The following is a 25,252-nucleotide window of genomic DNA, read 5'->3' as shown; positions in this document are numbered from 1 at the left end:
GAATTCTGGTTCGGTACTTCTAAAACCTCTGTGTTGGGCAAATAAAACATTTTTTTTCTTTTCTGGAGAAATTCAACCCATTGGCTAGGACTTTATCCACGGACAGGCAGCTTTTCAGTGTTTCAGTTACCTTTTGCTGTGTAATGAATCACCCCCAAAATTAGAGGATTAAAGCAGCAGTAATTATTCATTTTTCCCTAGCATGGCTCTGGTGGTCACTGGGCTCAGCTGGGTGCTTCTTGCTCGTGGTGTTGCCTGCAGTTGCTGTCAGACAGTGGCAGGGGCTGGAGTCACGTGGGAGGCTTCCTGTCCTAGTCTAGAATGATTGATGCTGGCTGTGGTCTGGAAGGCCTGCTCTGGCCTCTCCATGTGTACTGGGCTTCTTCGTGGTGTGCTGATTGAGCAAGAAATTTTGAAGAGCAAGTTTCCCGAAAAAGAAGGACTGAGGGTGCACATGTGTTTACCAGGGGGAGCTTGTATCATCTTTAATTGCCTAGGATTGAAAGTCATGTGGTATTTTTTAAAAAAATAATTAATTTATTTTAATTGGAGGCTAATTACTTTACAGTATTGCAGGATTTTTTTTTTTTGCCATACTTTGACATGAATCAGCCATGAGTGTACATGTGTTCCCCATTCTGCCCCTCCCTCCCACCTCCCTCCACATCCCATCCCTCAGGGTCATCCCAGTGCACCATGCTTGAGCACCCTGTCTCATGCATCATACCTGGACTGGCGATCTATTTCACATATGATAATATACATGTTTCAATGGTGTTCTCTCAAATCATCCCACCCTCACCTTCTCCCACAGAGTCCAAAAGTCTGTTCTTTATATCTGTGTCTCTTGCTGTCTCGCATATAGGGTCATCGTTACCATGTTTCTAAATTCCATATATATGCGTTAATCTACTATATTGGTATATTTCTTTCTGACTTACTTCACTGTGTATAATCGGCTCCAGTTTCATCCACCTCATTAGAACTGATTAAAATACATTCTTTTTAATGGCTGAGTAATATTCCATTGTGTACATGTACCACAGCTTTCTTATCCATTCATCTGCCAATGGACATCTAGGTTGCTTCCATATCCTGTCTATTGTAAACAGTGCTGTGATGAACATTGGGGTATATATGTCTCTTTCAATTCTGGTTTCCCAGCGGTGGGATTGCTGTGTTGTATGGCAGTTCTGTTTCCAGTTTTTTAAGGAATCTCCACACTGTTCTCCTTAGTGGCTGTACAAGTTTGCATTCCCACCAACAGTGTAAGGGGGTTCCCTTTTCTCTGCACCCTTTTCAGCATTTATTGTTTGTAGACTTTTTTTTTTTTGGTAGACTTTTTGATAGCAGCCATTCTGACTGGTGTGAGATGGTACCTCACTGTGGTTTTGATTTGCATTTTTCTGATAATGAGTGATGTTGAGCATCTTTTCATGTGTTTGTTAACCATTTGTTTGTCTTCTTTGGAGAAATGTCTGTTTAGTTCTTTGGCCCATTTTGTGGTTGGGTCATTTATTTTTCTGGAATTGAGCTGCAGGAGCTGCTTGTATATTTTTGAGATTAATTCTTTGTCAGTTGCTTCATTTGCTGTTATTTTCTCCCATTCTGAAGGCTGTCTTTTCACCTTGCTTATAGTTTCCTTCATTGTGCAAAAGCTTTTAAGTTTAATTAGGTCCCATTTGTTTATTTTTGCTTTTATTTCCATTATTCTTGGAGGTGGGTCATAGAGGATCCTGCTGTGATTTATGTCAAAGAGTGTTTTGCCTATGTTTTCCACTAGAAGTTTTATAGTTTCTGGTCTTACGTTTAGATCTTTAATCCATTTTGAGTTTATTTTTGTGTATGGTGTTAGAAAGTATTCTAGTTTCATTCTTTTACAAGTGGTTGACCAGGTTTCCCAGCACCTCTTGTTAAAGAGACTGTCTTTTTTCCATTGTATATTCTTGCCTCCTTTGTCAAAGATAAGGTGTCCATAGGTGTGTGGATTTATCTCTGGGCTTTCTATTTTGTTCCATTGATCTATATTTCTGTCTTTGTGCCAGTACCATACTGTCTTGATGACTGTAGCTTTGTAGTATAGTCTGAAGTCAGGCAGGTTGATTCTTCCAGTTCCATTCTTCTTTCTCAAGATTGCTTTGGCTATTCAAGGTTTTTTGTATTTCCATACAAATTGTGAAATTATTTGTTCTAGCTCTGTGAAAAATACTGTTGGTAGCTTGATAGGGATTGCATTGAATCTATAGATTGCTTTGGGTAGTATACTCATTTTCACTATATCGATTCTTCCAATCCATGAACATGGTATATTTTTCCATCTATTTGTGTCATCTTTGATTTCTTTCACCAGTGTTTTATAGTTTTCTATATATAGGTCTTTTGTTTCTTTAGGTAGATTTATTCCTAAATATTTTATTCTTTTCATTGCAATGGTGAATGGAATTGTTTCCTTAATTTCTCTTTCTGTTTTCTCATTGTTAGTGTAAAGGAATGCAAGGGATTTCTGTGTGTTAATTTTATATCCTGCCACTTTACTATATTCATTGATTAGCTCTAGTAATTTTCTGGTGGTATCTTTAGGGTTTTCTATGTAGAGGATCATGTCATCTGCAAACAGTGAGAGTTTTACTTCTTCTTTTCCAATCTAGATTCCTTTTATTTCTTTTTCTTCTCTGATTGCTGGAAGTCATGTGGTATTATTTCTGTTGCATTTTATGCTTTAGAAGAGAGTCACAAAGGCTAGCCTATAATCAAGAGGAGAAAACTTGAATCCACTTCTTACTGAGAAGAATATAAAAAAATTACAAACAGGTATTAAAACCAAGACAGGTCACGTTATATTGGAGAATAGTACAACTAAATATATGATATATTCAGATATAATTAGGGAGATATACAAAATATCTAAAGACAGACTTGGTATGGGTACTATCCCAGGAGAAGAAATAATAGCATCCACAACTGGTAGGCTCTGTTAGTACAGCTGCTTAGTATCTCCAAGGCTCCAAATACATCCTAGAGTCAGGGAACTCTGGGAAATCAGGAAAGGTTCGATCATGCATCTCGTATAAAATGTTTTAGTAATTCTTACTGAAGCTTCAAAGGCCCCATCAGGCTCCATCTGGTTGTTTGATTTCTTTGTTTTATCTGCCTTTGTCCCCTAGAAGTTAGAAACATTGTTTCTACATGGCTCTTACCCTAATGTTTTGAAAGTTTATTCTTTGCTAAAGGGAGGAGAGTTGGGAGGAATGGGTAGAGTAGAGATGAGTTCTAGGAATACATTTCATCTTTGATACATGCTGTGGTTCAGCTCAATGTGATTTAGAAGCCAAGTTGAGAGGCATCTGGATTCTTCCCTCTTGACTCAAAGAGCAGACATAAAAATGCTGGATTCTTTGTGTAATAGTTTCCCATTGCTGTTGTAATGAATTATCACAACCTCATCAGCAATTCAGAACCACACAAATGTGGTCTCTCACAGTTCTGTAGGTCAGAAATGTGGGATGGCTTGGCTGGTTTCTCAGCTCCAGTTTTCATAAAGCTGAAATCAGGATGTCAGCTGGCTTGGCTCTTAGCAGGAGCCCCTGGGGAGAACCCTCTTCCAGTCTCTTTCAAGCATTGGCAGATCCAGTTCCTTGTGGTTATAGAACTGAGGTTCTTACTTCTTTGCTGGTTGTCAGCTGGGGGCCGCTCTTAGCCCCTAGAGGACTCTGTCTGCTCTTTGCTGTGGCCCCTGCCTCTCACAGCCAGCCACAGCATGTCAAATCCACCTTGCCCTTGGAATTTCTCCGACTTTTTGCTCTGCAACATCTCTTCTTACTTTCTTTCCTATTGCATCTCTGGGGTTCAAGCCAGAGAAGGTTCCTCATTTTTAAGGATGTGCGTGATTAGATTAGGCTAGCCTGGGATTAGTTCAGTTCAGTTCAGTTGCTCAGTCGTGTCCGACTCTTTGCGACCCCATGAATCGCAGCATACCAGGCCTCCCTGTCCATCACCAACTCCAGAGTTCACCCAAACGCATGTGTATCGAGTTGGTGATGCCATCCAGCCATCTCATCCTCTGTCGTCCCCTTCTCCTCCTGCCCCCAATCCCTCCCAGCATTAAGGTCTTTTCCAATGAGTCAACTCTTCGCATGAGGTGGCCAAAGTATTGGAGTTTCAGCTTCAGCATCAGTCCTTCCAGTGAACACCCAGGACTGGTCTCCTTTAGGATGGACTGGTTGGATCTCCTTGCAGTCCAAGGGACTCTCAAGAGTCTTCTCCAACACCACAGTTCAAAAGCATCAATTCTTCGGTGCTCAGCTTTCTTCACAGTCCAACTTTCACATCCATACATGACCACTGGAGAAACCATAGCCTTGACTAGACAAACCTTTGTTGGCAAAATAATAACTCTGCCTTTTAATATGCTATCTAGGTTGGTCATAACTTTCCTTCCAAGGAGTAAGTGTCTTTTAATTTCGTGGCTGCAATCACCATCTGCAGTAATTTTGGAGCCCCCCAAAATAAAGTCTGACACTGTTTCCATTGTTTCCCCATCTATTTCCCGTGAAGTGATGGGACTGAATGCCATTATCTTCATTTTCTGAATGTTGAGCTTTAAGCCCACTTTTTCACTCTCCTCTTTCACTTTCATCAAGAGGCTTTTTAGGTCCTCTTCACTTTCTGCCATAAGAGTGGTGTCATCTGCATATCTGAGGTTATTGATATTTCTCCCGGCAATCTTGATTGCAGCTTGTGCTTCTTCCAGCCCAGTGTTTCTCATGATGTACTCTGCATAGAAGTTAAATAAACAGGATGACAATATACAGCCTTGACGTACTCCTTTTCCTATTTGGAACCAGTCTGTTGTTCCACGTCCAGTTCTAACTGTTGCTTCCTGACCTGCATATAGGTATCTCAAGAGGTAGGTCAGGTGGTCTGGTATTCCCATCTCTTTCAGAATTTTCCAGAGTTTCTTGTGATCTATACAGTCAAAGGCTTTGGCATAGTCAATAAAGCAGAAGTAGATGTTTTTCTGGAACTCTCTTGCTTTTTCGATGATCCAGCGGATATTGGCAGTTTGATCTCTGGTTCCTCTGCCTTTTCTAAAACCAGCTTGAACATCTGGAAGTTCACGGTTCACGAATTGCTGAAGCCTGGCTTGGAGAATTTTGAGCATTACTTTACTAGCATGTGAGATGAGTGCAATTGTGCGGTAGTTAGAGCATTCTTTGGCATTGCCTTTCTTTGGGATTGGAATGAAAACTGACCTTTTTCAGTCCTGTGGCCACTGCTGAGTTTTCCAAATTTGCTGGCATATTGAGTGCAGCACTTTCACAGCAAAATTTTTCAGGGTTTGAAATAGCTCTACTGGAATTTCATCACCTGTACTAGTTTTGTTCGTAGTGATGTTTTCTAAGGCCCACTTGACTTCACATTCCAGGATGTCTGGCTCTAGGTGAGTGATCACACCATCTTGATTATCTGGGTCATGAAGATCTGTCTTGTACAGTTCTTCTGTGTATTCTTGCCATGTCTTCTTAATATCTTCTGCTTCTGTTAGGTACATACAATTTCTGTCCTTTATCAAGCCCATCTTTGCATGAAATGTTCCCTTGGTATCTCTAGTTTTCTTGAAGAGATCTCTAATCTTTCCCATTCTGTTGTTTTCCTCTATTTCTTTGCATTGATCTCTGAGGAAGGCTTTCTTATCTCTCCTTGCTATTCTTTGGAACTCTGCATTCAAATGGGAATATCTTTCCGTTTCTCCTTTGGTTTTCGCTTCTCTTCTTTTCACAGCTATTTGTAAGGCCTCCTCAGACAGCCATTTTGTTTTTTGCATTTCTTTTCCATGGGGATGGTCCTGGGATAGTCTAGGATCATTTCCCTGTTTTAAGCTCCATGACCTTAATTACACCTGCAGAGTCCTTTTTGCCATGCAATGTAGCATATCCACAAGATCCAGAGATGAAGGCATGGACATCTTTGGGAGGATGCTTAATCATATTTAACTACAAGTTTTGACATTAGTTCAGTAAATGTGCTTTCTTAAGCCAGCCAGTAAATTTGTGTCAAACGTTAGGGTTTATTAAAACACGAATCCTAAATTTGAAGGCAAATAATATATATATTTTATGCAAATGAATATAGGTTTCAGCTTTGACAAGAGGCACTCTTTCTTGATTTCCAGTGTTGTCTCCAGTATAATGGTGAAGAAAACTGTTTTGAAGTCAGACAGACTAGACCTTGTGCAACTATATAGTGTTTGTCAATCTCATTGTCCTTTCCTGTGAGATAGGTTTTCCCCCCATAGAAACTAGGAATTATTAACCTGTGGCTAGAAAGTGCATGGGGCATAATAAGTGCTCAGAGAGTGTTAGCTGCTGCCACTACTGCTACTAATGATACTAACAAGATGACCGTCATGGGCGTTTTATAAGAGGAGAAGGTATGGGTGGACGAAGTAGAATGAGCACTTGGATTTCCTGCCAGTTTCATGTTAGTCTGACATAAATTATTAGTCTGATGGAATTACTCTTTTAGACATAAATTGGTAAAATGATTGTTCTGAAAAGGGATTTATATGTTTATTATAAGTACTTTAGCTTAAGACAAAGGCTTGGTTTTAATCATAAAGGGCAGTGCCTGAAAATCACAGGCATAAAGTCAGGGGTCAGCAATCTATGGCTTGAGGCCTAAATCTTGCCTGCTGCATGGTTTTGTACAGCCCAGAAGCTAAGAATGATGTTTAGAGATAAATGTTCATAGTCGGTTTGATGATAGGAAGCACTAACTTTGAACCTCAAAGCATAATGTTCTCCTGCCACTAAAGAATTTTTTCCTCTTATTAATAGGCCCATATTACCAAAAATTATACTCGATTATTATATTTTCACTTTCATCAATAAAACTTGATAGACAATTTTCTCTCACTGTAGAAGAACCTACATAATATCCTTCATTTTGCCTCTTGGTCCAGGAAATGCCTAAATGTTTACGATCTGTTTACAGAGAAAATTTGCTGAGTCCGAGCTAAGTAACCTCCTGTGTATTTAAAATGCAGTGTAGACTCTTCATAGCTGGACGGCACTCTGAAGATTGCTTAGTGCAGTACCTTAGTGTTATAGAGAAACTGAACCAGAAGATAGGCTACTTGTGTACCACAACCTGGCTAATTAGTGACAGAGCCTGGATGAACCATTAGAACCTTTGGTGCTTAAATCAGTAAATGTTCCTTGGGAGCCGGCAGACCTTCTAGGTAGCATGGTTTTGCTTTATTATCTCTCTTTACACGGACTTCTGTGTTGTCACCTGTCTCAAGCCTTTAATGGACAAGTCAACCTACAAAACTCAGCTGTTCTGTGGCCCCATTGAACAGGGCCTGCTAAACATCAGTGTGTTGCTCTGTTTCCATCTGTGGGTGGATCTCTTTAGATTTGAGAATTTTTCATTAAAGTTGTTTCAGAAGCCCTGGTACCCTTTTCCGTTTTCAGTAATGGTGAATAACCAGATAGGTTTAGGATGAGATTGTTCATAGAGCAGAGCAACAGCCCTTAACTGAGGTGATAATTTCCCCACATGTCCCACTTCCTCATTGTTCCCTGGTTATTTGCTAATAAATTGTGCCAGCTTGTATGTGTTTCACACACTCCTGCCTGGATAATGGTGATCACGTGGTGGTGTTTGTTTCTCTTTCTACAGGTGGTTTACAAATCCAACGACTGTCAATGCCTTCTACAGTGCATCCACCAACCAAATCCGTGAGTACTGGCTCCTTGTCCCCTTAATGTGCTCCCAAATGGGCAGAACTGTGATTTAAGAGTAGGGCATTCTTTATTTCCCCCAGAAGTGACCAGGTAGGTTGGTGAAGAAAGTTTGTTTCCCTGCCTATATGTCCAGCTTTCTTTATTTTCTTTACCTTATAAGTTTTTTTGAAAGCTTTATATAAGAAAGTGTTAGTTGCTCAGTCATGTCCAACTCTTTGTGACACCATGGACTGTAGCCCACCAGGCTCCTCTGTCCATGGAATTCTCCAGGCAAGAATACTGGAGTGAGTTGCCATGCCCTCCTCCAGGGGATCTTCCCGACCTAATGATCCAACCCAGGTCTCCAGCACTGCAGGCAGGTTCTTTACCATCTGAGCCACCAGGGAAGCCCAAGCTTTATATAACCATTAAGTTAAAAAAAAAAAGAAAACAACTATAATATATAAAACTGTGGTGATGTTGGCCATGAAAAAGGAACAAGCTTGCACTTTTCTGTCATGATGGTCTTACTGATGTTTATTTTATTTCTAGGATTGATGGGAAAAACAAGTAGGTAACTGGGCAGATTTTAGAAGCTGTTAAGAAAAGCTTTGAAATGGTCTCAATAATCCTGGGATGTAAAGTCTTGAGTTTCTTTTATTTACATGTACTAGTACATGGGCTCGGAGAAGGCAATGGCACCCCACTCCAGTACTCTTGCCTGGCAAATCCCATGGATGGAGGAGCCTGGTGGGCTGCAGTCCATGGGGTCGCGAAGAGTCAGACATGACTGAGCGACTTCCCTTTCACTTTTCACTTGCATGCATTGGAGAAGGCAATGGCAACCCACTCCAGTGCTCTTGCCTGGGAAATCCTATTGAAGAGGAGCCTAGCAGGCTGCAGCACATGGAGTCCCAAAGAGTCAGACACAACTGAGCAACTAAACAGCAGCAACAAATTAGGTACATAATTATAAATACCATGATAAGTTAAAAACATTATTAAGGATCATATTGCCACAAATTAAAAAAATCTGACAGCACCAAGTGTTGATGACAGAGATGTGTAGTGCTAGTAGAAATGTAAATTGGTTTACCCACCTTGCTGCACAGTTGGGCAACACCTGGAAAAGCCAAAGATGGATGCATATGTCCACGAATGTCATTTAAGCTCTTGACATGTGCCCGAATGCTGTCGCTCAAAGTGTGGTCCAGTGATTATCAGCAACAGAGCCCGAGGGGGAACTTGTTAGAAATGCAAATTCTCAGGCTCCACTTTAGACCTATTGTTCATAAACCCTGGATATGGGGCCCAGAAATCTGTTTTATTAAGCCCTCCAGGTGAGGCTAACATACTTGGGGAAGCAGTGCCCTAGAGAAGTCTCACATGGGGAGGCCCCCATAAGAATGCTCATAGCAGTGTTCTTTATAATAGCAGCAAAAGGGGAATAACTTACCTGGCACACCAAAAAAAAAAATGAATGAAATGTGCCATGTTCACACAAGGGCATGCCATGCAGCAGTGCCCAGTGAGTGACCAGAGTGATGCGGATGAAGTTCACAAATAATAGGCTGTGTGTGTGTGTGGAAAAAAACAACTTGGGAGAGTACATGGAGGAAGACATCATAAAAAAAGAGTTGGAAAGCACGCAGAACAGTTCTATATATTGTCCACAGGTCCATCCATGTGTAGTAAAAGTATGAAGACATTGACAAAAAATGATAGACACCAAGCGCACGTGGGCAGTGAGCTGTTGTGGGAGGGCAGGCTATTCCCGCTGATGCCCTTGCTGGTTTTTCACCCCCCTTGCCCCTCTTCTGGTCTCCATATGCCCTCGCTTGTATGGTGTGTACATTTAATCCCATGATTTTAAGTGCACGTCTAATCCCATGGTTTTAGGCCTGTCTCTTTGCTGTTTGGTGAATGCAGGTGATGGAATTTATGAGGACTTGCTACCCTTGGCCGGCCCCTACTGTTTCCCCCAGGGATCCCTCTAATACCCTCCTCATTTGCCTCCCTGCTTCTGAACTCATCCCCCTTTGATCTAGTCTAAGTATAACATTGTAGCCATTTTAATGCTTTTTACAGTTGTCTCAGGTCCCTCTGCTCGAAACCCATTATTAGCATCCCACTTCACACAGAATACAAGCCATATTACTTGAAGTGGGGCCTGTTACTGAGGCCTGTTATCAGCTGCCTTTGTCCCCCATCTGTTTCAGCCACACGGGCCTCCTTCCTGTTCCCGGACCACGAAATATTCTTCCTTCCAGGCATTTGTACTCGGGATTCTCTTTGCCTTGGAAAATCTCCCCAAGTGATCTGCAGAGTTTGTGCAGATCAAATCTTCCTTCAAATCCTTGCTTGAATGCCACCTTCTCATTGAGGCCTCCTGGCCACCCACTTGTGGCAGGTCCTCTGGCGTCCTGACAGGATTCCCTGACCAGAGAGAATAGCCCACTCCCAGCAGGCACACCTTTTTTAGCGTCGCCCTCATGTGGCCACTTTGAGGAACGACAGTGTCTACAGAACTGGAACTGGTATGGGATAGTACTTAACAGTATGTTAGCTGGCGGTGTATTATTATTATGAAAACGCTATTGCTTTCTTCCCCCACCCCCAGCTTTATTGCAGTATAATTGACAAGTAAAAATTGTATATATTTAAAATATACAACGCGATGCTTTGCTATAGCTCTGAGTTGAGAGCTAAGCTGCATGTGTTACATGGGCACTTAGATTTTCAGTTCAGTTCAATCGCTCAGTCGTGTCTGACTCTTTGCAACCCCATGAATCGCAGCACGCCAGGCCTCCCTGTCCATCACCATCTCCCGGAGTTCACTCAAACTCACGTCCATTGAGTCAGTGATGCCATCCAGCCATCTCATCCTCTGTCGTCCCCTTCTCCTCCTGCCCCCAATCCCTCCCAGCATCAGTCTTTTCCAGTGAGTCAACTCTTCGCATGAGGTGGCCAAAGAATTGGAGTTTCAGCTTAAGCATCATTCCTTCCAAGGAAATCCCAGGGCTGATCTCCTTCAGAATGGACTGGTTGGATCTCCTTGCACTTCAATGGACTCTTAAGAGTCTTCTCCAACACCACAGTTGAAAAACATCAATTCTTCGGCTCTCAGCTTTCTTCACAGTCCAACTCTCACATCCATACTTGACCACTGGGAAAACCATAGCCTTGACTAGACGGACCTTTGTTGGCAAAGTAATGTCTCTGCTTTTCAATATGCTATCTAGGTTGGTCATAACTTCTTCCAAGGAGTAAGCGTCTTTTAATTTCATGGCTGCAATCACCATCTGCAGTGATTTTTGAGCCCCCCAAAATAAAGTCTGCCACTGTTTCCCCTGTTTCCCCATCTATTTCCCATAGCTACTATTTATAATAATATGGGTTTTGTTTATATAATATGAGTTATATAATTTGGAATAACTTATTGGGTGATAGAAAATTCTTTGAATTATCTATTTTAAAGAAAATGTTTTACTAGGTACATGGAAAAGAATATATGTAGCATGCTAGAACACAGAAAGTTATAAAGTATACAAGAAAACATATAATAAAATAAATAATGTTTATGAACCCACCACACATCCAAGAACCAGAACATTCCTGATGTCATTGCATTTGTCTATGTTCCTCTCCATCCCTTTCTATTTTTTTAAGATTCATCCAGGTAGCATGTGGCATGACTTTCATTTTCACTGCTGTGTAACATTCCATTGTGTGACTGTACCCTAGATTACTTATCTTCTCTACAGAGCTATGAGTTTCCCTTTTCCTAGGTTTTCACTGTTCTAAACAGTGTTGCTCTGAATATTCTCATACATGTCCCCTGAAACAAGTGTTTCAGGTATATACTATGATTGGGTGGAATTACTGTGCAAATACTCAACTTTACCAGGTAACACCCAATGTTTTCACAGTGAGTGTTCCAAAGTACAGAGTGTTTTCACCAGTTCTCATTTTCATCACTTCTTGGCATTGGTAGACAGAATTTTCACCATTCTAGTGAATGTAATAGATCAGTTCTTATGCCAGAAAAAGCATTGAGATGGATTCCTCACCAATATTTCCACATTCACTTTCCAATGTCATTGAATGCTTACTGCTCTTTGGGGGATTTAAGTATGCCTAATAATATTTTTGCCTCCAGGATTCATCCCTGTTCAACCTTTTTTTAAATTTTTTAATCTGGGAAGAGCTGATCTTATCCGAGGTTTACTGAAGAAGCAGCCATTTCAGGGTAACCGAGTGGTTTCATGAAGCTCAGGAGCAGAGGGCGTTTGGAATGGACAATGTGAAGCAGTATTTTAATTAAGAGATTCAAGCTGTTTCTATTTTCCTAATGACCAGTGCTTGCTCTCATTGTAAATTACATTCTCAGGCAAGATGACAAGGAGTCCTATGGGTAACTTTTTTTCTCTCTTCTCTTTCTTATTTTCTGGGCTACAAATGAAGACAGGTGGAGTTCCTTCTTATACATTTCCCCACTGGGTTTCCTGGGATGCCCCCCTCAACCCCCAACTGCCTTCTTTTTGCTCCACTGAAGAAGTGGAAAATTGAGGTGATTTTCTAAAATGAATATCTTTATTGATTAGGGGCAGATTCTGACAGCATGTGGCCATCTGTTTAATTGGGTTTCACATCTAGTTGTAGCTATACTTAGTAACGTGATTTATGAGAATTTCACTCAGTTCCCATTATCATTTTCTGATTTATGCCATTTAAGTCAACTTCTGCACGTGGTAGAGACTTGAGTAGAAAATAGAAAACCTGTAGGGTTTTTGTTTATTTGTTTGTTTGATTTTACAAATCCATTCTTGTATGTGAAATCCTATGACTCATGGTCATCTTTCAATGTTAGATTTCTGCAGGGTGTTTATAGCTTCTTATTTTTCTACCCTTGTCAAGCTAGGTAGCAGTGTCTTCAGACACAGAGTGTAGTGTGAAATAATAATGACTTAAATCTGCTGTATGGGAAGTTATACTCAGGAGCTATTGCATAATTTAATTATATTTGAACTGATAAGGTGGTTAAACAGGAAGACAAGGAGCTGAGGTTGTTAGTGCCTAAACTTGTGCTTCCCTAACTCTGTGATAAATGTAGAGCTGGTCTTCCTGCTTTTAGTAAGGAGACCAAACTTTGATGAGAGACCCTGTATGCCACTGATTCAGTTGCATGACCTTGGGCAAGGTGTTTCTCCTTCCTGAGCCCTCTTGTCCTCATCTGCCATATGTTGAGGTTAGAGTTTTTGATAGGATTTAACAAGATCAATTTGAAAAGTGCCAGCATATCGTCAGGGTCATGGTTTTATATATCAAAAGCCGGCATGCCCACCAGTAATGCCTGGGATAGCCAGTCGGTCACAGGATACACAGCATAATATGAAGCTTGGGGGAAGGGATATTTTGAACTTTTGTCCTCAGAAGATTTTATACATTAAAACAATATTTTGGTAAACTTCCATGGTGGTCCAGTGGATAAGACTCTGAGCTTCTACTGCAGGGGGCTTAGGTTCGATCCCCGGTTAGGGAACTAAGATCCCGCATGACACATGGAGTGACCAAATAAATGTTCATAGCAGCTTTATTCATAATAGCAAAAATCCGGAAAGAACCTAATTTCCATCAACAGGAGAGTAGGTGAATGAATTGTGGTTTATTCATACAACTGAATATTACACAGCAATGAAAAAGAACAAACTGCTCCATTCTACAGTATGTGAAAATGCTGCTAACTTATAATGCCCAGGGAAACAATGCGTGGTTCCATTTATATGAAGTTCAGGAATAGGGAAATGAATTTGTGGTCGAAGTGATAGGATTAAAATAATGATGCTCTTTGTTTGGGGGAATATTGACTGAGATGGGGGCATGGAAACATCATCTTGATCTAGGAAGTGGTTGCACAGGTGATACTTTGGTAAAACCTCACTGTGTTCTATTATAATTTTTTTATATACCATAAAATTTTGCCTTTACTTTATGTATAAACACCTCAACATAAATAGTAATACCTCCGTTCTCCCTTTAAAATGTTTAGAATAGCATATAGCACACATAGACATATGGGCTGATGACAGGTGACCTCACACCAAGCTGCCAGAAGTGTAGATGAGGGATCACAAACATTTTCTGTAAAGGGCCAGATAGTAAATACTTTTGGCTTTGGAAGCCATATGATTTCTGTTGCAAATTCTCAACTTTGCCATTGCAGCCATGGACAATTCATAAACAAATGAGTGTGGCTGTGCTCCAGTGGAACTCTTTAGAGGGCTGTAGTTTGCCAGTCGGAGGTGGAGAGCACTGAGAGAGGACGGGATCCAGGGAACCTTGTAGCATGTTGCTGCCTCAGGCTCCAAAGTATAATACTTCGGGTCCAGTCAGGCAGTGGTCCCGAGCTGTGGTGGGGAGCCACTCACATTTGGTTCTCATCTCCACTCATATGGACTGGTGTTTAGCAGAAGATTCACTTCATGTATTCCATATCAAAGTGTATCTGCGTAGTGCCTCATTTCAGTATTAGTTTTTTATCTTAATAGGTCTCAAATCATATTAAGCATTTATTTTAAGCAAATAAAATCTTGGTTTGAAAATAAGCGAGGCCTAAGGGCTAAAACCAATGATTTTATTATCTTATACACAAGGGATTTAGTTGCCTCAGTTTAATCACAGATACTCTGCTAAAGAAGATAAGCCTTTGTCCAGAGGCTGGGCTTATACTGGCATCAAACTGTAGAATTAATCCTGAAATCAAACATAGACTTGTTTTGCTGTTAAGGAAATAACTGTGTTTCATACTGGTAGAATTTCTCATGCTTTGCTCACTGCCTGAAACCATAAAGTGGAAGCCAAGTTAGCAAATACTCACCTGCGGCCTCTACTGGACTTTAATGAAATTAAATCCCTGAATCCACTTGATGGTGTGTTTGAGGAGAATTTGAAAATAATCTGCCATAGTTTGGGAGCTCGAAGAAAGGAAACTCAAATGGCCACGTAATCCAGATTTCTTATTATGTGGAAGAGATCCTGACAGAGCAATTCTTAGTAATTTTTCTACTGATTCATGTCATATTTATAGTGCCCCCCACAATGATTCTTACTTTCTGGTAGTCACACTCCTGTGTAGTCTATCCAGCACCAGATGAGGCTGACCTCTGTAACTAATAGGATACTGTAGAAATGGCAGAGTGTGACTTCTGAGGCTAGGTCATAACAGACATATGACTTCTGCCTTGCTCTCTTGGATTGATCACCCAGGGGGAAAGCCAGCAACCATGTCATGAGGGCCCTCAGGAAGCTGGTGGGGAGGTCCACGTGTAAAGGACCCAGGGCCTCCTGCCCGTGACCAGCACCCTGTGTGCCTGCCATCTTGGAAGCTGGTCCTGTAGTCCAGCCAAGCCTTTGGATGATGGCGGCCCACACTGGTATCCTGACAGCAACCTCATGAGAGACCCTGAGACAGACCATCCAAATAAGCTGTGTCTGAATTCCTGACCCAGAGAAACTGTGAGACAGTAAATGTTTATTGTTTTGAGCCACTCTGTGGGGGGAATGCTTTGTTAGAAAGCAAAAGATAAGTAATACAGACATTACAACTCCCCAGGTACTGAGTTCAGTGCTAGGTCTATATAATATTGTATGGTGCAGTAGTTAAGAGTGTGGGCTTGGATTCTGAATCCTGACTTGGCCACTGATAACTCGCGACCTTGAACAGGTTGCTTAACATCTTTAGGCATGTTTAATTATCTATAAAATGGAGATAATAGTAGTAACTATCCTGTAGGGTTGGGAAGATGAAAGGTGGTAATATATATAAAATGCTTGGAAGAGAAACTTGTTTGTAGTAGGTAATCAATAAATCTTAGCTGTTAAAGAGTTCTTGCTTTTGAGGCGTCGGGAGAGAGAGACTTGTGATCAGTCATTTATAAGAGATCATAGTGTGCAGCGGAAGGGTGTGCAGTGCATCCTGGTAGCCTCAGAGCAGTGGTAATTACCTAGGGGAATGAAGGTTTGCTTCACAGTGAAAAAGGTATTTGAGTGGGCTTTGAAAGGAAAAGAAATCTGTAGGCAAAGATGGTAGGTTGGGACATGCAGAAGTACTGGCCGGTACAAAGACAACACACACAGAGGATGGCAAGGTGGTCACAATTGCTGGGGGACAGACTGCATGTGTTAGATGCGAGGAGGAAGGCATGATGGGAGATGAAATGTAGGAGAAGTAAATAAGGACCTTATAAGCCACAGTGAGGAGCAAGCCATAGGGAACTGGTATAGCTTTCTTTCTGGAGAAGAAAATGGCACCCCACTCCAGTATTCTTGCCTGGAGAATTCCATAGAGAGGAGCCTGGCGGGCTACAGTCCATGGAGTTGCAAAGAGTCAGACCCAACTGAAGCGACTTAGCACAGCACAGCACGTCGTTTCTTTGGGAGGTGAGAAACGTCAGTCTCAGTTCCTTGGTCTTAGTCTCAAAGATCATGGCTTGAAGAGGGAAAAGACTGAGGCTCCTGAGGCCACTGAGGCCAGCTAGGGGTTGGGAAAGAGGTTCAAGAGAAGATTGGGGAGGGTGTAAACCTAGGTGGTGGCAGTGGTGAGAAGAATTAGGGAGTGGATAAGTTAAATCCCAAGATTGTTCTCAAATAATGGTGTAATAATAATACAAGTAGTTTCACAACTTTTCCACTGATGCTTTGAAAAGAAAGTGAAGTTGCTCAGTCGTGCCCGACTCTTTGCAACCCCATGGATAGTAGCCTGCACCAAACTCCTCTGTCCATTGGATTTTCCAGGCAAGAGTACTGGAGTGGGTTGCCATTTCCTTCTCCAGGAGATCTTCCCAACCCAGGGATCCAACCCAGGTCTCTCACATTGTAGACAGACGCTTTACCATCTGAGCCACCAGGGAAGTCCAGGACTCCCATAAAATGGAGAGTATAATTGTTCTTTGCAGCTGCTCTTCACTGAGAACCACTAACGTGCGAAGCATTGTGCTGGATACTTTACCGTGTGTCGTCTCTAGTCTTCACAGAAGGTCTCTAAGCTTGGCATTGTGGGCCATTTTACAGAAGAAGGAACTGAAGCTCAGGGAGGCCAAATCACATGTGAAAGAGCACACAGCTAGCGCAGCTGGGATAATAGTGCAGCTTCTCTCTTTACAGACTTAATCTTCACCCTACACTGCTTGATGCTGGGTAAGAAATGTGAGAATTACATGAAATGGTACCTGTGAACACACTCAGACAAAGTTGCAAGCATGATATAATTGTATGTTAGAGTAATCACGCTATTCTGCCCTTTCCATGTGGTGGGGGGTTGTTTCTGTTTGATATGGAAGCAAGATATTGTTGGATGTGGGGACAGCCAGGAGGTGAGGATTGGAAGATCAGGTGGCTGTGCTAATATCGTGTCTTCAAGGGTGGGGCCTGGAGCAGCCGCTGATGAGTGCCGTCTGTGAGAATGAGCTGTTGGGTTATGCCCTGATCTTCCAACCATTGGATTCTGGTAGAGTGGGGGAGGGGTGTTATGGGTTATATATTTTGCTCTATTTCCCCCAAAATTGGAGAAGGAAATGGCAACCCACTCCAGTATTCTTGCCTGGAGAATCCCAGGGATGGGGGAGCCCGGTGGGCTACCGTCTATGGGGTCGCACAGAGTTGGACACGACTGAAGTGACTTAGCAGCAGAAGCAGCATTTCCCCAAAATGTTTTTCTTCACAAAATTTACTGTGAAATTCAAAGACTTTTGTTAAGTGCATTGAGGTGAAGTCATGAGCAAACTGCAAATCGTTTGCAAAATGGTGTACGTGATGCACTTAGCAGGGTCATGGAACACCTGCTATGACTATTTTAAGACGTTCTTGTCCTGGTCTAGTCCAAGACTCTGGAGGTCCTAATACAGCCTCCTGTCTTGGGGCCTGACCAAGGAGGCAGCTGAGAATGACATTCTGGGCAGTGCCACTGAGGGACAAGGTGCCTTTACGTGGGGAGCCCTGTAGTCTCACAGCATCCCTAGAAATGGTGAGTACCAGGACCCATGCCCAGAGGGACATGTTTACCACCTGCCGTGTGCTGCTGAACATGCACGCATGGGGCAGGACACATGCTATTTCCAGCCAGAAGACTGGCAGCTTCGCTGCAGGCCACCAGCAGAAAGCACAGAACAGTTTTAAAGGTCAGTAGGGCATCCCTTGTGGCTCAGCTGGTAAAGAATCCGCCAGCAATGCAGGAGACTTGGGTTCGATCCCTGGGTTGGGAAGATCTCCTGGAGAAGGGAAAGGCTACCCACTCCAGTATTCTGGCCTGGAGAATTCTATGAACTCTATAGTCCATGGGGTCGCAAAGAGCTGGACGTAACTGAGCGACTCTCACTTTCTGACTCAAGAGGCAGGCTGTGAGCGGAACATGCTCTAGGAGTGACATGGATATGAGCCAGAGTGTGGAGAGCATCAGAAAGCTGGAAAAGAGCCATGGTGAGAGGAAACGGGAGTCAGAAATCTCCCTCATCTGTCACGATGGTCACAATCTCACTTGTCCTCCCATGAAGAAAAATTAGTTGTTTTTAACCCTTATTACAAAAGTGTTTTATCTTTATTGTGCCAAATCTCAAAAAATTTAGATAAGCTAAAAATATTTTTAAAGTGAATCGTAATTTAAAAATAGCTACATTTAATACCTTTGTTGAATCTCAGTATGTTTATCTACCATATTTATAAATTGAAATGAAACATGCTCATCCAATTACACTGTTCTTTTTCCCCACTGAAATTTGTAACAAATATTTTAGAAAATTTATTACGAATTCTCAGTCACCATGCCTAGTATTCCACCAAATCAAAGCGCCTTAATTTCTCTAATTTTCTACTGATAGACATTTAGGCTGTTCTACTATTGCAAACAACAACAGCGAGAACTACTGAGATGCATTTTGTGGCTAAGTCTTTGTCAAATATGAGAGTATTCTTTAGGGTAAATTCCCAGATGTGGAGAAATTGCGGAGTCAAATGGTATGCTCAATTTATGAAGTTTTAAAATACATGTTATCCTGCTTCTCTTAAGAGGAGTGGTACCAATTTATATCTTCATTAACAGTAGATGAGATGGTTTTCTTTTACTGAGTTAGGCATTGTGAAGATACTGCTGGAGGAGATGAATAAAGAGACTCAGTGTTTTTTTGCTTGTTTTGTCTAATTGATAAGGGGAAGATGTTAGTCACACCCAGGTATGGCTCAGTAACACCACACAGGCATTTGTTGAGGCATCTACTGTTCTCCCAGGCCTGAACTGAACATCACTACCCATAGTGTCAGTTTTGAATACCTAGGATAGCAATTGTGTGTGTGGAATGACCTGGTGGAACATGAGTAGAATCCGAGATACTGAGCTGCACTGTGGGAGGAAGTCTGTGTTTTCTCTGCCAAATGTTGAACTGGAGCAGTGGTTCTCAAAGCGTGGCCCCTGGATCAGCGGCATCAGCATCACTTGTAATAAACGGACCTTACCTGGTCCCATCCCTGACCTCCCAAATAAGAAACTCTGGCAATGGGCCCAGCAATATATGTTTTAAGAAGATTTTAACTATCAAACCTCTGCTGCATGCTGAAGTTTGAAAACTGCTGAGCTATAAAAATGGAGCAAATGCAAAAGAGGTCAGACTTGGGTGAGTAAAGGTAAGGAGGCTGACTTGTCCTGGTTTGCCTGGGACTGTCCCAGTTTCATCACTGAAAGCTCCACATCCTAGGAGCTTCAGGCTTGGGCCAACAGCGATGGTTGGTCACCCTGGTAAATAAGAAGAGGATCTGTTTATTGCAGCCTGGAGGTAATTATGGCACAAAAAGAATAGAAAGGCCAGAAGAGAAGGTTTCAAGATGGAGGGCAGATTTTGGAAGCTGCTTTCTGCTTGTCAGTTCTAGGCTGATGGATATGGTGGCAGGAGGTTACCTGCGGGAAGCCAGCAGATGGCCAAGGCATCTTGCTGAATCCCTTGACATGAGTCACAGCTGTTAGAACTTGATATTTTCTGTAAAGGGGATGGTTGGCATTCACCAAACTACTGCAAGATGCCAAATTGAAAAAAAATCCACTATTAATCTTAGCAGTGATGACAATGAAATCCCTTTACAGCAAAAAATATAACCAAAAGTGCTTTGTAATTGCAGCAATTTCCATGTTCCTACTGATGGCCCCCTAGCTTCTGGAAGAATGGTATCCAGCTTATCTGATTATGAGAACTAATCCTGAATAAGATGTTACAGTCATTCTCTCTTAGAGTGAGAATTCAGCCTGGATTTTCCAAAGCACTTGCAATTAAAACTATTTTTGTCCTTTTGCAAAATCATAATTTATAAGCCATGTAAAGTTTCAGTTTTGAAAGAATAGTCTGTGAAATTATAATACAAATATCTGATCATATGTTACAAGTACTGCGTTGAGGAGCAATAAAGAGAGGAGAATGAGACAAGAGGGCTGATTTATATACATCAGTTAAGTTAAATATAAGCAGCTCCTTATTTTTCCTAAACTGAGATTTCTGTACTTGTTTGCATATTAGAATCACCCGGGGAGCTTTTATAAGCTCAGTATGCCTCAACATACTGACGTTTAGGGCTCCATCCCAGACATCGTGACCTGATGTGTCTGGGCCAGGGACATGGGTTTATTTTATAAAGCCTCCCCAAAGGATTCTAATATACAGTTGGGGTTGAGAATCCTTATTCTCACAGAGGGGGGTCACAATTAGGACACACCAAAATAACTGGGGACCTGTTGAAAACTCTGACCCCCACTGATCTTACAAATCTTTTACCCATTAGCCTATACATGTTTATAGGTAACCCCTTTCCACAACACACGTATGTATCTACTCCCATGTATCCAGTATTTCTCCACTGAATTTCAAGAATATTTCAATTAAACATACACTTTAGAGAGATTTGGTATCAATTCACCTTCCTCTTTAGATTTTACAAAATGGATTTTTTTTTCTAGTTACATCCTTTTCCCTTTCCCTGGGTTGTAGTTTCTTTGAGGATGTTTGTAGGTTTTGGCTTTCTTCACTTAGTTTGATGATCCTTAGTTCTATCTATGTTCCTGAAAGTTGAATGGATGTATTCTTTTTTGTGTGTGTGGATTTCCCAGTTGCACTGTGGTAAAGAATCTACCTGCCAGTGCAGGAGGTGCAAGAGACATAGGTTTCATCTCTGAATCAGGAAGATCCCCTGGAGGAGGAAATGGCACCCCACCTCAGTTTTCTTGCCTGGGAAATCCCATGGACAGAGAAGCCTAGTGGGCTATAGTCCATGGGGTTATAAAGAGTCATTCGCTTGCACACATACTAAAAATTAGAGGCCTCCCATCTTATTAAATCTGACCAAACATGGAAACAATAGGAAATGATGTGCCAGTCTGACTATAGTTATTTTTTAAATAGTCACCATTTGTAAATGTTAATGTATTAAAAAACTTCACACCTAAAAATAACCAAACTTTGGAAGATAATGTTTTTAAAATACTTGCCACATAATAACCTTTCTGAGCCATATACTTACAGATATCAGATATGGAACTTAAAATTAATGTAGCAATTACATGAAAACATACAAAGAATGTAGGGAAAAGAGATTAAGTTCGTTCAATATTGTTAGGACCAAAGGACTCTGATCTATATCAGTATTTTGTCTGATTTTCTCTTTGTAGCCTATGCTCTAACCACAAAAGGGAAAATATCCTACTTTCATTCTTCCGTGGTAGGGAGGGCTAAGAGGACATAGGGGTGATGGAATTGGCACAGAGCTGGGCAGGTCTTTTTATCTTGTCAATATTTGCTTTTTGATTGAGAGTTTATTGGAAAAAAATATGCAAACCTCAAAACTACACTAGTTTGGCTATGAATGTAAGGGAATAGAACCAATAGAGTCCCTAATCTAGGAGGTAAACAAAAACCAGGCTTTGAACAATGGAACATAACCCCATTCTGGTGTTGAATATGCAAACTTCAAGAAGTAGCATATCGAGAGTATTAATAATGTTGTGTAATGTTTTAGACTTTGGCTAACCCCCACTTATAGGTAATGTTTAATCCCCATCACTCTTAAGAGTTTCACAAAGTGCAGATTCCATTTACTCAACAAATATTTATTGAGTGCTTACCACATGCCAGGCATTGTTCCAGCTCTGAAGATATTGCAGTGAAAGAATGGTGAAAGTAAATAAATGCCCTTTTGTTACGAAGCTTGCATTCCAATTGGGGAAAGACAGACAATACTTTATAGACAATAAGTAAAATGTAGATACCATAGATGGTGGTATTATGATGAGATATAAACCATTGCGGGCGATAGGATAATACGTGGCTCCTTTAAAAAAGCACTAGGGAAATCCTTAGTGAGAAAGTGACATTTGAGTAAATATCTGAAGCAAGTTTTAAACATAGTAGTGGGAAGTTCTAGATAGGGGTGAGAAAAAAAAAGAGAAATTACTAATTTTTATTTTGATCTCTCTGCATAGTAGATTGGCCAAAAAAGTCCACTTGTGTTTTTGCATAAGGCTCAATAGTTTGAATTTGTTATGCCTGAGGACATAGGTTTGTTTTCTAGGGTCTAAGCTTTAGGATAACGGATAGCTTTAGGATAGCTTTAGTTTTTTCTCTATATTTACCTATAATAAAAAAAAACTAATTAATATGATTTTACACTAATAAAATGAATACTAGAACCCAGAGACATTGAGGCATTTGCCTTTTCCTGGAAAGATGTAGCTACAGTTAGGATATAACTGTGACTTTAAAGGCCAACTAGTTGAACCTGACCCAGTGAATGTGATCAGTTCTTTCGCAGTTGTGTCCTAAACAAAAGTACTCTATGCCTTATACTGTTACTGTTTTGCTAAGACCGCAACTAGATTAGTCAGTATTCATCAATAGAGTTATGAGAAACTGCAATGAAAATGGAAGGCTGACCAAGTAGAAAGCCTGAAAGCAGGCCTTATGATTTTCCTACCTGTAGATTTGAGAAAGAGAATTTTTTGCTACCAAATAATGAGGTTATTATAGCATGTGTGTTTGTGCATAGCTGTGTCTGACTCTTTGCGGCCCCATGGACAGTAGCCCGCCAGGCTCCTCTGCTGATGAAATTTTCCAGGCAAGAATACTGGAGTGGGTTGTCATTCCCTTCTCCAGGGGATCTTCCCAACCCAGGGATCGAATCCATGTCTCTTGTGTCTCCTGTGTTGGCAGGAGGAGTCTTTACCACTAGCGCCACCTGGGAAGCCCATATAAATGCCAGTATTTTTTGTTTTTTTTGGTCAGAATTTTAGTGTTTGAAATTATTTTACTGCAAGCTGTATTTTTGCTTGAAATAGAAATTTGCTGGTATTTACAAATGTTTGAGCAAAATAGTGCCATGTAAGCTGAGTAGACTATAAACTGTTTTTGGGTAATCTTTGGAAGAATTTTCTGTAACACACATACATTTATTTCTTTTTAAAAAATTTCTTTCTTTTTGGCTGTGTTAGGTCTTCTTTGCTGCATGGGCTTTTCTCTAGTTGCAGTGAGTGGGGGCTACTCTCCAGTTGAGATGCGTGGCTTCTCTTGTTGTGGGGCACAGGCTCTAGGACACGTGGGCTTAGTAGCTGTGGCTCCTGGGCTCTCCAGCACAGGCTCAATAGTTGTGGCTCATAGGCCTAGTTGCTCCGGGGCATGTGGAATCTTCCCAGATCAGGAATTGAACCTGTGTCTCTTGCATTGGCAGGTGAATTCTTCACCACTGAGCCACGAGGGAAGCCCCACACATGTTTATTTCTAAAAGAGTTTATTTTAATCACAGATGATTACCTTTGATTAATCAATATTGAAAACATTACATTTATGTCCAAAGCCCCATTAACCACACACCACCCCAAATCCCAATGATCTCTAAGAGATAAATGACTACTGTGACCACTCTGATATGTATTTTATAGACCTTTAGTGTGAATTTTCATACATATACACAAACTGATAAGAGGGTTACTTTAAATATATCAATGGCATTTATATGTCTGTATCTACGCCCTGACTTATGCCAGCAGCATCTCTTAGAGTTTCCCATGCTAGAAGATGGAGCTCTACCTCCTGACTCTTCCTTTGCTGCACAGCAGGCCCTAAAATGGTTATATCATCACGTCATTCCCCTCCTGTTGGACATCTAGTTTGTTGCACGCTTTTCTCAGTTACGGCGATGCAGCAATAAACGTATTTAGTCATGACTCTGCAGTGCATGTGAGCCAGTGATTGGACAGTGGTTCTTGAAGTGTGGTTGCCCAAGCATCAGCCTCACAGGGGAACTTGTTAGAGATGCAAATTCCTAACCAGCTCTCTGGACCTACTGACTCAGAAACTCTAAGGGTGGAGCCCAGTAATCTGTATTTCAATAAGGTGATTCTGATGCATGGCCAAATTGGAGAACCACTGGCATGTAAAGGTTTAAGAGATGACTAAATTGCTTTCCAAAATGCTCGCAACAATTTATACTCCCACTAACATGCTTCCTACACCCTGGCCAATATTACCTATTATTAAATTGATCAATTTTTGCCAGTCCAACAGTTAAATTTCTCTTTCCTCCCTCTCCCTCCCTCTCTCCTCTCGTGTTCATATATGTATGTGTATGTATGTGTACATACATGTGCACACATACGAATTTACCTTGTAAGGAATGTCTCCTATAAATATACAGACAGAAAAAGAATCTTGAAAAGTGTGAAATAGGTGGCAAGGCAGTGCTGAAATGGGAAGAAGAGGAGATAAAATAAATATGCAAGAGAAGATAAGAAAAGTCTATTAAAAAGGGAGAGAAAAAGAATCCCATTTCCATTTATTTAATTATTTTTCACTTCTCCCTTTGCTCAATAGAACTCACTCACTTTATGAGATAAGATACTGAGTTGGCCCTGTTGAAATTTGATCTGTCACTCTTGCCAGTTGACACCTCCAAAAATGCAGCTTAAACTGTTAATCCATTCACTTCAGCTAAACGGTCCTAAGGGCATCAGATTCTTGTGTTGATCAGTGTTGGGTTCCCTGGCCCTGACAAGCTGTGAAGATCCAGATGATCAGGGGAGCATGATGGCTGAGGCTGGCGAGTCTGGGGCCTCTAACAGCGACAGCGGCAGAAAGGAGGCTCAGGCAGGTGTCAGATGCTTTCCTGTAAAGGGGTTGGCAGTGGACATAAATGCTGCCAGCTGGGCACCTTACCAAGCAAGAAAGCCATAGTGATTTAATAATTAAATCACATTGGTCTATGATCATTGTTCTTATTAGCAAAGATCATTGCTTTTTGATGATATATGAGACAGAATTTTCATACAAACACTGTGATTTGCATATAGTTGTGGTATATATTTGCATATATATATATATATATATATATATATATATATATATATATATATCTCCAAGTCAGAATGACTTACTAAAAGTAATCACCAAAAAGAGGATGGAATTTTGATGTAAAGATGCCAAGGATATTTAAGAAAATGTGGAAATTAT

General features: G+C 41.1%; 1 protein-coding gene across 2 annotated transcripts in view; it reads left to right on the top strand.

The window, feature by feature from the left end:
• The window catches only part of PHEX (phosphate regulating endopeptidase X-linked), a 203,054-nt gene that overhangs the window by 151,234 nt on the left and 26,568 nt on the right, over nt 1-25,252 (top strand). For both annotated transcript variants that reach the window (XM_068962504.1, XM_068962505.1), the window contains exon 15: nt 7,684-7,742. In XM_068962504.1, the coding sequence (XP_068818605.1) occupies nt 7,684-7,742 (59 nt within the window). The remainder of the gene's footprint in view (nt 1-7,683; nt 7,743-25,252) is intronic.

Source organism: Capricornis sumatraensis, chromosome X (assembly GCF_032405125.1).
Source record: "Capricornis sumatraensis isolate serow.1 chromosome X, serow.2, whole genome shotgun sequence".
NCBI classification, from domain to species: domain Eukaryota; kingdom Metazoa; phylum Chordata; class Mammalia; order Artiodactyla; family Bovidae; genus Capricornis; species Capricornis sumatraensis.
The sequence above is the reverse complement of the archived record's forward strand: the minus strand, read 5'-3'. Positions and strand labels throughout refer to the sequence as shown.